Below are 14,832 nucleotides of genomic sequence, written 5' to 3'. Positions count from 1 at the left end.
GTTGGATGGATGGTTGGATGAATGGTCAAATGGTTGAATAGATGAATGGATAGATAGTTATATGAATGGATGTTTGGATGGTTGAATAGATGGATGGGTGGATAGCTGTATGAATGGATGGGTGAATGGTTGGTTAGACAGGTGGGTAGATAGTTACATTAATGGATGTTTAGATGGAGGAGAAGCGCTGTAAATTATAGCCAGTCAGCAAACTATGGCCTGTGGGCTTCATTTGATGTGCCACTGAGTTTTGTAAGCTGTTTATTGGAAGACAGCCACAGTCACCCGTTTACATGTTGCCTTTGGAAGACCACCACATTCACCCATTTACATGTTGTCTTTAGCTGCTTTTGTGCTACGGCAGGAGAGTTGAATAGTTGCAGCAGAGATAATGGGCACGCAGAGCAGAAAATATTTACTCTTGGGATCTTTATTTTTAAAATTTGCTGGCTCATGAATTTGAGGGATCTTTGTTGATTTTACACTTAACAAACGAATCCTCAATAACCCATGTCAGGTAAAGAAGAGTACATGCATGTAACAGGGCTCATCTGGATAATCTAGTTGATTTCAGATCCCCTTTCATCAATAGCCCTTTTCTGCTTGTCCCCATGGGAAGTACAAAAGTTTTCAACTCTGGAATCCCCATTGTCATTGTCCACAGTTGTATAACCAAGCCCCTTTCTCATTTCCCTTCCTAGTTTGTAGAATGCCTCAAGCTGAACAAAAAGCCCTTCCACCTGGTAGGCACCTCCATGGGCGGCCACGTGGCTGGGGTGTATGCTGCTTACCACCCGTCAGATGTCTGCAGCCTGTCCCTTGTGTGTCCTGCTGGTGAGTTGTAAGACTCACATCACCCTGTGAGTGACGTGGACGCAGCGGGAGCTGAATCTCTGAAGTCAATGGTGGTTTCTGCTGTGACTGTCTTTTTAGAATCATCTTTTTGAAAATATTGTAGAGATACTAAAAAAGTTTGCCTTAGTGGTACAATCAAGCAGTAGTTGCATACCCATAATTGTAACTATATTGAGCTTTAAAATACAGAGCCAGCTTTGTCGCACAAAGAATCGTAGGTGGTTATTTTAAAAGTGTATAAAACTTCACAGCATGTAAATACTTTGAAGTATAATGATAATATTAACATCTAACATTTATTGAATTTCTATGAGCTAAACTCTTTATATGGATTTAATCCTTGCCATAACCTTGTGAGGTGAAAGTACTGTTATGCGTCTTTCTTTTTTGGCTGAAAACTCAGAGATCTTTTGTCATTGCAAGCTTTTTTTTTAAATCAACAAACTTTGGTGTCTGATCTTAAATGTGTTCATGTCTACTTGAGCTATAACATGTCCTCAGAAATTATGATCTGAAGTTGGATTTTTTTTTTTAATTTTTAAAATATGGAACACTTCATGAATTTGCATGTCATTCTTGCACAAGAGCTTTGCTGATCTGAATCTGTATTGTTCCAGTTTTAGCATATATGCTACTGAGACGAACACTAAAATTGGATTTAAAATTTATGTACATATATATGTATATAAATCTTCATACTTGAATTTATAGTATGTTAGTAAGAAAAATGTTTCTCTCTTTTTCCTTCTCTTGCTTCCCTCTTCATCGCTGGTAATTTACTGGAGTATGGTTTACACATAGTAAATTGTCCAGATTTTCAGTACCTATCTCAGTGGCTTTTTACCTATGTAATTATTACCCAGATAAGGATAGTATGCCCATTTTATAGGTGCACATTGTGTTAGTGCTGGAGCCAGGATAGGAACTGGCCCTAAGCTATCTGACTCCAGAACCCATGCTGTGGTTTTTGGAGAAGTCCTTTCGTATTTACTACCTCTTTTATATGACTCATATCCATTACCTTCTTTACCCACTAGAACCCAACCATGAACTGAACTGGTGCACCTTCTACTGAAACATAACTAAATTATCTTTGAAACCTTTCAACTCATTCAGAAAGTTAAGTTTTCAGGTCTAAGGCAATGGCACCCCACTCCAGTACTCTTGCCTGGAAAATCCCATGGACAGAGGAGCCTGGTAGGCTGCAGTCCATGGGGTCGCCGAGAGTCGGACACGACTGAGCGACTTCACTTTAACCTCTCACTTTCATGCATTGGAGAAGGAAATGGCAACCCACTCCAGTGTTCTTGCCTGGAGAATCCCAGGGATGGGGGAGCCTGGTGAGCTGCTGTCTATGGGGTCGCACAGAGTCGGACACGACTGAAGCGACTTAGCAGCAGCAGCAGCAAGCTTGTTGAAATTGAAGGCAAGTTCCCAAAGGGTTTTCCTTTTCCCAAGCACTGTGTCTGAAGTCGTTTGATCTTATAATGATACAGTCTGAGAATTGGAAGGGACTTACCAGGTGGTCCAGTGGTTAAGACTCTGTGCTCCCAGAGCATTGGGCGTGGGTTCAATCCCTGGTTGGGAAACTAAGATCCCGTATGCTGCACGACTCAGGCAAGAAAAAATGAAGAATTGGAGCCCTCTGGAATGTTATTAGATTTTAAATCACTTATGGAAGGTCAGCTCTAACTGACTAACTGACTTTTTTGAGTGTATATTGATTTGCCCAGAGAAGAGTTTTATACCTGAGTTTCCATTAGAAAGTTAGAATTGAATTTGTTTGTATGTAAAAATGAAAAGATACACTTTTTTTTTACTTTGAAATAATTTTAAATTTATAGAAATGTTGCAAAGATAGTACCCTTCACCCAGTTCTCTCCTTTAACAGCTTACATAGCACAGCAAATTTGTCACAACCAGGAAACCAACATGGGTGTATTACTATTAACTAAAATCAGGCTTTATTTAGATTTCATTAGTTTTTCTACAATTGTCCTTTTCTGTTCCAGGATCCAATTCAGGATATACCACATGACATTTAGTTTAAGATTATTTTTAAAGCAAAAAGAAATAGATCATGTAATCTGCCCATGGCATCATGAGAGCTGCATGATACGCATGTTAGATTTAGAGGAGTTGCTGAATATAGGAGATTTATGAAATGTAGATTTCTGTAGCACAGCGTGGCTTCCACTGCCTCTCTTTCTAAGCTCTAGCTCTTCAGCTAAGTTAAACACCTAGAAACTTGTTCAGTGTTTGAAATGAAATTAATTTTACGCCCCTTCATAGACCAGCTTGTGTGAACTCTCGTGTCCTGTGTCAGGTGACAGAAAATAATGGTCAGTCTCAAGGCTCTTCCGGCTCAGGATTGCCTAATGGTCCCCTGGAGGAAGAGGGACTGTGTAGAGGGCGCTCCTGCCCTCCTGCCCCAACGTGTGGGACAGCTCCAAAGGGGACTCACTCTCACTGCATTTTATGTGCTGACCCCAAATAAGAGATTATTAAGTGGGTCCAGGCTGAAGGAAGGAGTACTCAATCAGTCCACTCTAGTCATGCATTTCACCAGGTCTCCTCTCAACCCTTACAGATGTGTGAGAGGGGCTCAGGCAAGCTGTCTTCTAGACTCTCAAACTCTTCTTAATTTCGGTCCTACGGGTGAATCCCCTGGCAACTTAAGTGCAGATTCTGATGTAAGAAACTTAGGGGAGGGGCTGAGGTGCTTATGGGCTCCCAGTTTGCGTAGCCAGCCCTTAAGATGTTCTGAAGAAAAAAAATTTTTTCCTATGTTTCTTAAATTGTGGTTTTGACTTTGAGCAAGGATGCCAGTACCAATTAAAAAGAAATCTACCAGTGGAAAGCACCTAAGATACATTAGGTCTGGGCTGATTTTGGAAGTTCTCTATATACAATGGGGTTTGGTAAGAAGGTAGATATATTGCCAAGCTTTTTTGGTTTGAATCCCCCAGGTCTGCAGTACTCAACTGATAATAAATTTGTTCAACGGCTCAAAGAACTGCAGGAGTCGGCCGCCGTAGAGAAGATTCCCTTGATCCCGACCACCCCGAAGGAGATGAGTGAGATGCTGCAGCTCTGCTCCTACGTGCGCTTCAAGGTGCCCCAGCAGGTACTGTGGCCTCCACAGCAGTGTGCCTGCCTCTGCCCAGTGCTCAGGTGGCCAGGGCCAGCATCCCCCCAACGTTCCCTCCTTGTCCTCAGCTTCCATTCATCCAGCAAGTGCCATATCTGCGATGTATCCAACACTGTGCTTGGGCACCCCGGGGAAGAAATGAGACAGAAGGCCAGGGGGAGAAGCAGTCAATTAACAAGACAGACAATTTCACACTGTAGAAAGTTTTCTAGAGGAAATGAAGGTAGTGCTGTGCTTGAAAACAGAGAGGCAGGAGAAACTTTGATAAGCCTCTGTAAGAAAACAGCCTGAGCAGGGATGCATAAAACAGTCAAGTTCAAGCTGCTGGAAGGAGAGGCCAGGGTGTCTGGAGCCCAGAGTGTGAGGGAAAGAATGGGTTGAGGTGAGGTTGGAATAGTACGCAAGGGTTGAATCAAAGATTCTCATTTAAAAAAAAAAAGTTTCAGGGCCCTTTTAACACCCTTAAGAATTATTGAGAACCCCAAAGAGCTTCTTTTTATGAAAGCTGTAACTATTGATGTGTACCATATTAGAAATTAAACCCCAGGAGAACTTAAAATATAAGAATACACAAGTACTCATTTCATTAGCTATCAGAATGGTGACATTATCCATCATTCTATAGACTCTGAAAATCAGCATGCTTTTGAGAGAATCAAAGTGAAAAAGGCAAGCGACATTTAGTGTTATTATGAAAATAGTGTGATGTCTTATAATCCCAAGAACCGCTTTGAGAACCACTAGGCTGGATCATGTAGAACTTTTAAGAGATTATGGGAAGGAGACTGGAGTTCTTCTAAATACAGTAGGAGAAGCACTCAAGAGTTGTAGGGGAACACAGACAGAAACGGAGAAGCCCGTTAGCGTGCTGTATTACTCCAGGATGAGGGTGTAGACGGCATAGTAGTAGTGGAGAATGAGATCCGAGAAGCTTTGGAAGGAAGGAGGTAGGACTTTCTGGCCAGTGGGAAGTGGAGGATGAGAGAATGTGAGTCACGGGTGACTTCTGATACTTTAGTTGGATAAAGGTAGTGTTTTCTTCCTCTTTTTAAAAATTTTTATTATTTTCCAGCCACGCCACGTGGCACGCGGGATTCTCGTTCCCCAGCTAGGGATCGAACTTGTGTTCTGTGCAGTGGAGACATGGAGTCTTAACCACTGGACTGCTAGGGAAGCCCCAAGGTAGTGTTTTCTGAGTAGGGGAAGGGGAGGGAGGGTGGGATGGGGCATCAGCCAAGAGCTCCATTTTGCATGTGTGAAGTTCAAGTTCCCTGAGACGCCATCCCGTGCAGGTGTCATGCAGACAGTTAGAAATACGAGTGGAGCTGAGGGAAGTCTGGCCTGCGCTGTGAAATGCGAGCCATCAGCCAAGGATGTTATTAAAAGTCATGGGTCTAAATGAGGTTGTGCAGGAGATGGTGTGGGGAACCGAGAGTCCATGAGTGAGACCTCACAACAGCACATTCTCTCACTCTGTCTCAGGAGCTGGATGCTGCCTGGGGTGGGGTGGGTCCTCCTGGGAGTTGAGAGAATGGGCTCTGTGCAGAGGTCGTGAACATGACTCATTAATGGATGTGGCCCATCTCTGAGGAAGCATCACAGAATCAGATTCTGTGGCATGTTCTGTCCATGAAGTTCTCTTTTCAGTCATGACTTTACACTGGTCCTCTCTCAGCACTGATCTCTTTCCAGAATAGAGTAACCAAGTAGGGTTTTAGAAAATTCCATGTTTTGAGTTGTCAGAGAAGTGAAGACACTGGGAAAAAAGTAATGCAGACCCCAAAGTCTTCCCCTTGTAGGCAGGGAGGACCCCCTAGGCACTCAGCCTACCGTGTCACGTGGTGTAATGACTGTGTTGGCTGGTTTGCGTCTTCCGTTCCTACCTCTGTAAGAGCAAGGACTGTGTCTTTGGTTGTTCTGTTCCCAGCCTGCAGCAAAGTGCTTGCATGAAATAGGTCCTAGGTATAGAGTGGATGGATCAGTGGACGGGAGGAAGCCTGAACAATGCAGGGATGGAGAATGGATGTGTGGGGAGATGCAGGGTACAGGGGTGCATGAACGGATGCGTGTGCATACATCACTGATTTAGGGGTGCAGAGAGATGGATGGCTGAGCGCATGGATGGATGGGAGGGTGTCTGGAAATGGCAGAGATGGAGGATGATGGGTTGGTGGATGCAGGACAGATGGATACATGGATAGATGTATGCATATGTGATTCAGAGGTGCTGCGTGGGTGGGTGATGGATAGGTGGATGTCTGCATGAAGCAGGGATGCAGGATGGATGGGTAGCTGCAGGCTAAGTGGACACACGGATGGACATACGCATGTCTGAGTCAAGAGATGCAGGATGGATGGGTAGGCAGGGGTGCGGAGCAGAGGTGGAGGGTGGATGGGTGAGTGCAAGATGGAGAGATGCATGGGTACAGGATGGATAGTAGAACAAAGGAAATACCTGATGCTGAGCACCGTGTGTTGGACAGTTTGCCATTGGTCTCACCTCTGGGCTTCCACTTCCAGAATAGTCAGATGCTCCAGTGGGTGGGTTTCATCCAGAGCAGTTATGACTGGGTCTTCCCACTTCAGTCAGTGCGCAGGACTCCTGAGAGTGTATTGAAGGGGTTCAGTCCATTCCTAGGGAAATGAGAGGAGTGACGGCTGCTAATGTGGCCCCGGGACCCTGCCTCAAGAACCCTGAGGTGGGGAAGAGGTGGGCCGTGTTCCCTGGCCCCAGCACCTCTCCGAGTCGGTCTCCCAGGTCCAGGAGCCCTGGCCGTCGGCATGTGCTGCAGCCCCACAGCCCGCCGTGTCACACAGTGAGCTCAGGACATTGAAAGCCTTCCCAGAACTTCCCCAGTGGTTGATTTCACTGCTTAAGAGGCCCATCATCCCCAATAGTTCATTTTTTTTTAATAGACCTTGTTTTATATTGGGTATCACTGAGTAATTACTTGATATTATTTTCATTCTGATTATGTCTCAGGATAAGCAGAGAATTCCTCATAGGTGAAGCAGCTTACATGCTACCGGGGTCCTTTGGCTTCACAGTTATTCCCAGAGTTCCTTCCTTATGAGAAAGAAAAAGCCCCTTATGAACCTAAGTCCCCATTACATTGCATGGCCATCAAGGGAATTTGGAGACCAGGCCTTACAAACCTTGACAACGCCCTAAACTGCTGGCCTTTGATTTCCCCTCTTTGTCCCAGACCCTTCTGAGGCCTGAGAATACAAATCCTCCCTCACCTTCTGACTTTGGGTTATTTATTCCTAGATCCTGCAGGGCCTTGTCGACGTCCGCATCCCTCACAACACCTTCTACCGAAAGCGTAAGTAGCCCTGTGTTGACCTCTGAGCCTGTGACACATCTTACGGGTGGCCTGCTCGTCTTCCTTACATTTCTGAGACCTTGAGAGTTTTCTGGGACCCCTCAAGAAAGACGCAGTGTCTTAGACTCAAAGACTATATACCCTGTATATATCCTATATATACATACACACTATATATTTCCTGTACTTGGTGGTGTCCACAGCACAGCCCACACTCACTTTATTTTCCTTCCCTACAAAGTGTTTTTGGAAATCGTCAGTGAGAAGTCGAGATACTCCCTCCATCAGAACATGGACAAGATTAAGGTCCCTACGCAGATCATCTGGGGGAAACAAGACCAGGTATGTGGCGTGTCCCTGGGTCTGCCTGTGCCAGTTACACCAGCCTCCAAGGACAAACTCGTGGTCCTTTATGAAGGGAGCCTGGCTGCTCTCTGATACCAGGGAGAGGTGGCGCACACCTGGTGCCAAGTGCCGGTGTTCACAGGGAGTTGAGGGCAGTAACTCTGACCTCTTAAAATGTAAGACAATTTGAAAGCATTTTCGTAAATTATCTTTCTCAAAGCCATGGTCACATGGTACAGAAACCTTAAAAGAGTACAGAAAGATGGATAAGAGTACACTCGGTCTCTTTGACATCCTAGATCCCAGTTCCCATTTCTTCAAGGCAGCACTTAAAGTTCGTGTGTGTTTCTTTTAAATTTTCTAAGGCAGCGGTTGGCACACGCTTTCTCTAAAAGGGCCAGATAGTAAATATTTGCAGCTCTGCGGGTGATAAGTTCCTGTTACATCTATTCAGCTCTTCTGTTGTGATGGTGACATGCAGAGCAAATGGCAGCAGAGCTCCCGGGAGCCCGCAGTCACAAAGCAGGAGGCGCTGTTGTTTGCCTGTTTCTAGTCGAAGCATCTATCAGTGTGCATAAAGAAGTGTTATGTATAAGATTTTCAAACGTGCAGTCTATACAGTTTCGCACCTTAATTGCTTCATATATATGAGAAATATGTACCTTGGAAATCATTTAATATCAGCTTGAAGAGATCTACACAGTCTAGTGCTTTAAATATTTTATTTTGAAATAACCTCAAATTTACAGGATAATTGTAGAGGTAGTACAGAGTACTCCTGTATCTACTTTATCTAGTTTCATCAGTTTTAACTGCTTGTTCAAAAATTCACGTGTTATAAAATTTACCTTGCTGCCCACCCCACTGCGGCCCCTGTGTAGAATGCTTCTGTCATCCTGTAAGTTCTCTCTTGCCCATTTGCAGTTCATCTCCATTCCTGCCCCAGCGCTGTTCAACCACTGACCTGCTTTCTGTTTCTGAAGTCTTGTCTAGGATTTAGTTATCTAAAATTTTCATAAAATGATATTTTACAGTGGTAGTCTTTTGCGTCTGGCTTCTTCCACTCAAGCGTGATGTTTCTGAGGTTCATCCATATCGTCGCCTATGCCAACAGTTTGTTCCTTTCTATTGCTGAGTGTCATTCCATGATATGTATGTGCCACATCTTACTTATTACCAACTTTTTAACATTTACCGCCTCATCTAGGCAGATCTAGAAATACGTGTTTTGGGGCCATTTGGAGTGAGCTGCTTGCGTCATATCCCTTTACCCCCAGTGCTTCAAGGGGTATTTACTGCAACCCAGAATATTATCTCACATGATCGCAGGACATTGTCACACCTGGGACACGTAACATTGATGACATAGCTTTTAACTAACGTACAGTCCATATTTCAAATGGATTCCTTGTTTCAGTGATGTCCTTCATAGAGTGCTCCTCCTCCTGCCCCTGTAGCCAGGATCACATACTGCTTATTGTGTCTTTTTAGTTTCCTTTTATATAAAATGATGCCCTCTTTCTGCCTTATCTTTTGTAACACTGAGATATTTGAAGAGTGTGGGCCAGTTTTTTTTTTTGGTGGGGGGCCAGTTATTTTACAAAATGTTCCTCAGTTTGAGTTGGTTGGCTGTTTCCTCATGATTAAATTCGGGATACATATCCCTGGCCAGAATATCTCATGGGTAGTAAGACTTCACATCCTCAGAAGGAGTATGTCTTTCCTTCAGTGGCGGGAATTTTTTAAACTATTATTTATTTTGGGGGCTGCACCGTATGGCATGAGGGATCTTAGTTCTTCAACCAGGGATTGAAATGGTGCCCTAGGCAGTGGAAGCCTCTTAACCTCTGGCCTGCCTGGGACATCGATGGGAATTTTGATTGATCGTGACATCTGATTTCTTCATTATAGACATTATTTCTCCACTTGCAACTAATAAGCAGTCTGCGGGGAGGCACTTTGAGACCATGTGGGTATCCTGGTCCTCATCAAACATTTCCCTCTAGATTTACCATCCGTGAATGGTTGTTGCCCAAAACAAAATTTTGTGTTCTTTTTGGGAGCTGCATAGTACTCCATTACCTGCTGCATTAGTGCCCTGTTGATGGTCACTTTCAGTTTTTTGCCGTTAAACCACACCTTGATGTGCACCGTTATACATGAGTGTTTGCAGTGTGAGAGCGTATCTGAGGGTCAGTTCTTGGATGTGGAATAGCTTGATCAAAGCTTTGTGCATTTTAAAATGCTGACAGGCTTTTTGACAGGCTTTGTCAGATGGCTCTGTTAGTTTGCTAGGCCTGCTGTAACCAAGTACCACAAATTGGGAGGCTTAAACAACAGAGTTACGCTGGCTGCCAGTTCTGGCATGCAGATACACTGGGGGCTTTCCTGGGGGCTCAGGTGGTATAGAATCTGCCTGTAATGCAGGAGAGCTGGGTTCAACCCCTGGTTCAACCCCTAGATCCCCTGGAGAAGGAAATGGCAACCTGCTCCAGTATTCTTGCCTGGAGAACTCCAGGGACAGAGGAGCCTGGTGGGCTACAGTCCGTGGGGTCGCAAAGAGTTGGACGCGACTGAGCGACTAACACTGTGACACCAGTTCTGGAGACCATGATCCAAGGCCCAGGCCGCAGCAGACTGGCTCCTTGTGGGAGCTGGGAAGCAGAGCCTGTTCCCTGGCTTTGCCTGAGCGCCTGGGGGTTTGCTGGTGAGCTTTGGTGTCCCGTGCCTTGTAGACGCCTCACCCTGGCCTCTGCCTCCATCTTCGCATGATGTCGTCCCGGTGCCTGTGCATCTCTGTGTTGAAACCTCTCATTTTTGTAAGACGCCAGTTATGATAGATTAGGGGTCCACATGCTAGATTAGGAGTTCAGCCTGCTCCAGAATGACGTCATCCTAACTAATTACGTCCACAATGACCCTGTTTCCCAGTAAAGTCACATTTTGTTAGAACTTGAACATATGAATTTGGGGAGGGGGCACAATCCATCCATAATAAACCTGCCAATGAAATACTGACTTATGCTTCGGAAACTCCCTTTTTGTTTGCAGCCGTTCTTTAGAAATCATATCTTCCTGAACGTTCTTGAAAAGTTTAAAACAAGAGGTGGTGGTGGGAAATGGAGCCTTTATAAGGCCTGCGGGCAGACAGAATTACAGCGTCTGTCAAAGGGTATCTGGTTGTCTCACGCTGTTGACCGTCGTGAGAAGGGAAATGGGAGCAAAGCTGTCCCTGTTGAGAGAGTGCCCCTGTGGACGCTGAGGTGAAAGCCACCACTGTGAGCCCTGGGCAGACTGCACATGCCCACCGCGTGTGTGGTGTGAGCACAGGCAGGAAGTCAGGCTGCACCTCAACTGCCCTTGACTGTGGGAGGCCCAGGAGAGGAGACCGGGGAGAAGCCAGGTCTGTGCCCCCGGCGCAGGGGGCAGGAGGGGCGGAGGCGCCGGTGTGCAGCCATCTCAACATCAGCCAGGCGCCCGAGAATGCCCAGCGCGGGAACCAGGGCATCAGGAGCAGGGAGGACTCATGTGCCCCCTTCACAGCAACCAAGGGACTGAAAGCAGCTCTGGACGCCTGAGCGGAGACGCAGGACCCAGGCGGGGCCAGCAGGCAGTCAGTCAGTCAGAAACCAGAGCTGGGACAGTGACGGCCTTGCTTTATCTCAGATCCCCAAGGTGACCTGGGCTCTCAGGGACCAGCAGGGAGAGGCGAGACCGCGTCATGCTCCCCGTCAGCTGTTCCTTCCTGTGTTTTCTCAGCCCGGGGTGCCCTGCGCTCTGCTCACCCTACTTCCTGGTGGGCAGAAAATCTTGGTATTACCAGTCTGGGTTGAGGAGAATAAACCTCAAAAGCAGACAGTGCTCGAATTTGTTGGGATTTTGCTTTCGGCATTAAGGCCAGAGCGGAGGGGCCGCCTTGTCTGGTCTGGGGGTTGGTGAGGTGAAGGTGAATGCGGTGAAGCGAAGGGGGCAAATATAAATCTGACCCTGAAGGAGGAGAAAGTCAGTTAACTGAGTTGGGGTAATAGCAAGGTGTAACCCAGGTGAAAATGAAAGGGAGTTTGAAAACCTGGGAAAGTGGTGGGCTTCACATGGGAAAAACACTGGCTGTTATTCACACACTTCAGGGTCTGAGGTCACACAGCTCGGGGATCCCCTGAGGCCCTTCAGGACCTAGTCCTCTGGCTTGTGATAATTCGTGTCCGCCTCTTGCATCTCTCCTGTGTGGCCTCCTCACAGCTTGGCCTCCCCTGGACCAGCTGCAGGGTGCATTCTCCTGGCCCAGCCTGATCACGTCCCTGTCCTTAATACAGCCCCAAGGCTCCCCACTGCCCTCAGACCGAGACCTGACTCCCAGCACGGCCAGATGTACTCCCCGCTCACACGGCTGTCCCTTGCACGCACCATCCTCCCACCCTTGTGCTGGTCCCTCTTCCACGATCGCCCTCCCTTGTGGCTTCTCAGCTCCCAGGATCCTCCCCCATCAGAGTCTTCACCACCTTGCGCTGCACTTGTCTGCTTTCTGGTCTGGCTTCCCCACCATACCAGGGCATCCTCAGGGCAGGGCCTGTGTTTCCAGCACAGTAACCCTGCAGCAGCATACCTCCTGCCACTGAGCTGCAGAGTAAAACGTGAGGCACGTGGTTACTTCCATCAGAGAGCTACAGGCCCCAACACTGGAGTGACTTGGTTCTAAAAATCACCCCTGCCAGGCCTGGACGGGAGTTCTGTCCACGGAGTGCGTTCGGGCACCTGAATCCTTTCCATGTAGTTTCCTCTCTTGTCCCGCAGGTGCTTGATGTGTCCGGGGCGGACATGTTGGCCAAGTCAATCGCCAACTCCCAGGTGGAGCTCCTGGAAAACTGTGGGCACTCAGTGGTGATGGAGAGGCCCAGGAAGACAGCCAAGCTCCTTGTCGACTTCTTAGCTTCTGTACACAGCACAGACAACAGCAAGAAGCTGGACTGAGGCCCCGGCCACAGCCTGAGCTCCACACCCAGCCTCCACTCCTGTCTCTAGAACCTGATGCGGCCACCACTTCTCAGGGACCCTGCCCTAAATGCAGAGGGAGCACCCCAGTCCCTGAGGAAGCCAGCCCCCGCTCCAGCCCTGGTCTCTATAGATCCACAGAGCCTCGGGCCATGAAGAAATCTCCAAGATGTTTTTTCACAAAATGCAGATTCACATGGAACAACAAAAGAAAACCCATCCATGAAATCTACCCAGAAGTCTTCACGTTCCTGCTGCAGAGCGGCCACATTGGACCACTGAGGACATTTCCTTTAAGATGTTCCTCACAGACTGAGTTTCCAGGTGTTTCTGTTGCTTCCAACATTCTCCCGTGCATAGTCAGTGGCTGTTTTAGGAGCATTAGCCCCCCTTCACCAAGCCCCTTGTTTATGTCTGATTTAAGTTTTGCGTCCCATGTGTGACTGCCACCTGTCAACTGCAGGACCATGGAGGAGCACAGCAGGCTGGAGGAAATACACACGCAGAAGACACGGTCTGCCTCATCCAGCTTGCAGAGCAGCAGGAACACAGGTGGCTGATTTGACCGGCACCCTGTGTCAGGTGATGGCCCCTGTGATCCTGGGTGGTGCAGTACAAAGAACCCTGGCAGGGTGGGTTTTCTGGGAATAATTTATTATTAAAAAAAACAAGACTAATAAAGCAATAATATTCTAGACATCTATCTAAATAATCAGACTCGGGTTCCACTCCAAAGCACCTCTTTTCTATCTTGCTGTGCTACTGAAAAACCTTTGGATGTTTGTTAATGAATTCTGTGAATTCTGTGAACAATAATGTAATTGAAAATAAATCTAAACTGCTGTAAAAGTGACCACAATGACATGAAATAAATGTAATAAGTCTAGATCAGCAACATGCAAGTGGTTTCTGTTGCTAAGCTCTTAATGAAGTGTAGTGTTGGCAGATTTTCTGTAAACTTTAAAATGTGTTTCTTGTTTGCTTTCTTAAAATTATTTATTTATCTATTTTCGAAGTGTTTTTACTTTTTGTTTAGCTGCTTCAGGTCTTAGTTTCAGCACACAGAATCTTTTTGCTTGTGGCATGTGAGCTCCTGGTTGCAGCATGTGGGGCTAGTTCCCTGACCAGGGACAGAACACAGGCCCCCTGCGTTGGAATCCAGGAGGCTTAAGCCACTGGACCACCAGGGGAATCCCCAAAACGAGTTTTTTAAAGTAAGGCTGTTCTACAGGCATTGGAAGACCTTATTTGCATGAGTTACTGGTTTCATTTCCAGAAATCATGCTTGCAGTTTTTTATTCTAATATTTATGTATTTGGCTATGCCAGGTCTCAGTTGTGGCATATCGAATCTTAGTTGCAGCATGCAAACTCTTAGTTGAGGCCTATGGCATCTAGCTCCCTGACCAGGGAGCCAACATGGGCCCCCTACGGTTGGAGCGCGGAGTCTTAGCCACTTGACCACCAGGGAAGTCCCATGTTTGCAGTTTTCATTCAGTTGAAATTATACATCCAAAACAAAAGGTGAGGGTCACCAAACTGTTCTTCTGACTCTTCTGTGGCATTTGGAAACCTAAACTCCTCAGAATATTCACTCTTTCAAATCTTTTTACAGAGTCTGAAACCCAGTAGTTCTGGAAATAGAGTGAGAACTTTCTGTGGTGAACATTGTGGTTTAAATTGAAATTCAGGGCTTGGTCTGATTATTTTAATATATCAAAGAAGAGCAGAATATAGATCTTAAAAATAAGAGATGTGAAAATGTGACATCAAACTTGCAGAATGCAGCTAAGCAGTGCTCACAAGGAAATTTATAGGCTGAAATACAAATACTAGAAAAGAAGAAAGGCTAAACATTAAATAACTTAAGCTTCTATCTTAAGAAGCTAGAAAAAAAGTAAATCAAACCCAGTGGGGAGAAAATAGAAGGAAACAGTACAGTGAGAGCAGAAATCAATGAAGCAGAAAAGAAAGTATATATTTGTCATGTTGCTTGTTCCAGTCTCTCATTCACCAAGAGCTCTGAGCTTAATGAGGTTCCCAGAGGAGTCAGTCACAACAATCACGACAGATATGACTGGGGACAGATGAAGAAGCCCCAGACTTGGCATAAGATTCCCAGATTATTAGCCCTGGGTGAGGACAGATGCTTTCCTCCTGGGATAAG

At 46.2% G+C, this 14,832-nt stretch overlaps 1 protein-coding gene and 1 non-coding gene across 5 annotated transcripts in view; one reads left to right on the top strand and one right to left on the bottom strand.

The window, feature by feature from the left end:
* The window catches only part of ABHD6 (abhydrolase domain containing 6, acylglycerol lipase), a 48,390-nt gene extending 34,838 nt beyond the window's left edge, over positions 1-13,552 (top strand). For 3 of the 4 annotated variants that reach the window (XM_006041380.4, XM_025272723.3, XM_025272724.3), the window contains exons 6-10: positions 702-834; positions 3,825-3,982; positions 7,278-7,332; positions 7,574-7,674; positions 12,469-13,552. In XM_006041380.4, the coding sequence (XP_006041442.1) occupies positions 702-834; positions 3,825-3,982; positions 7,278-7,332; positions 7,574-7,674; positions 12,469-12,645 (624 nt within the window). In that variant the 3' untranslated portion in view covers positions 12,646-13,552. Of the gene's footprint in view, positions 1-701; positions 835-3,824; positions 3,983-7,277; positions 7,333-7,573; positions 7,675-8,131 lie in introns of all 4 variants that reach the window. The other variant, XM_044933973.2, reaches the window with a different exon arrangement.
* On the bottom strand, positions 1,395-1,502 carry LOC112581305. The gene has a single exon (XR_003105839.1). It is a non-coding gene; the product is annotated as a U6 spliceosomal RNA (small nuclear RNA).
* Positions 13,553-14,832: the final 1,280 nt, after the last annotated feature.

This window comes from Bubalus bubalis, chromosome 21, assembly GCF_019923935.1.
Source record: "Bubalus bubalis isolate 160015118507 breed Murrah chromosome 21, NDDB_SH_1, whole genome shotgun sequence".
NCBI classification, from domain to species: domain Eukaryota; kingdom Metazoa; phylum Chordata; class Mammalia; order Artiodactyla; family Bovidae; genus Bubalus; species Bubalus bubalis.
The sequence above is the reverse complement of the archived record's forward strand: the minus strand, read 5'-3'. Positions and strand labels throughout refer to the sequence as shown.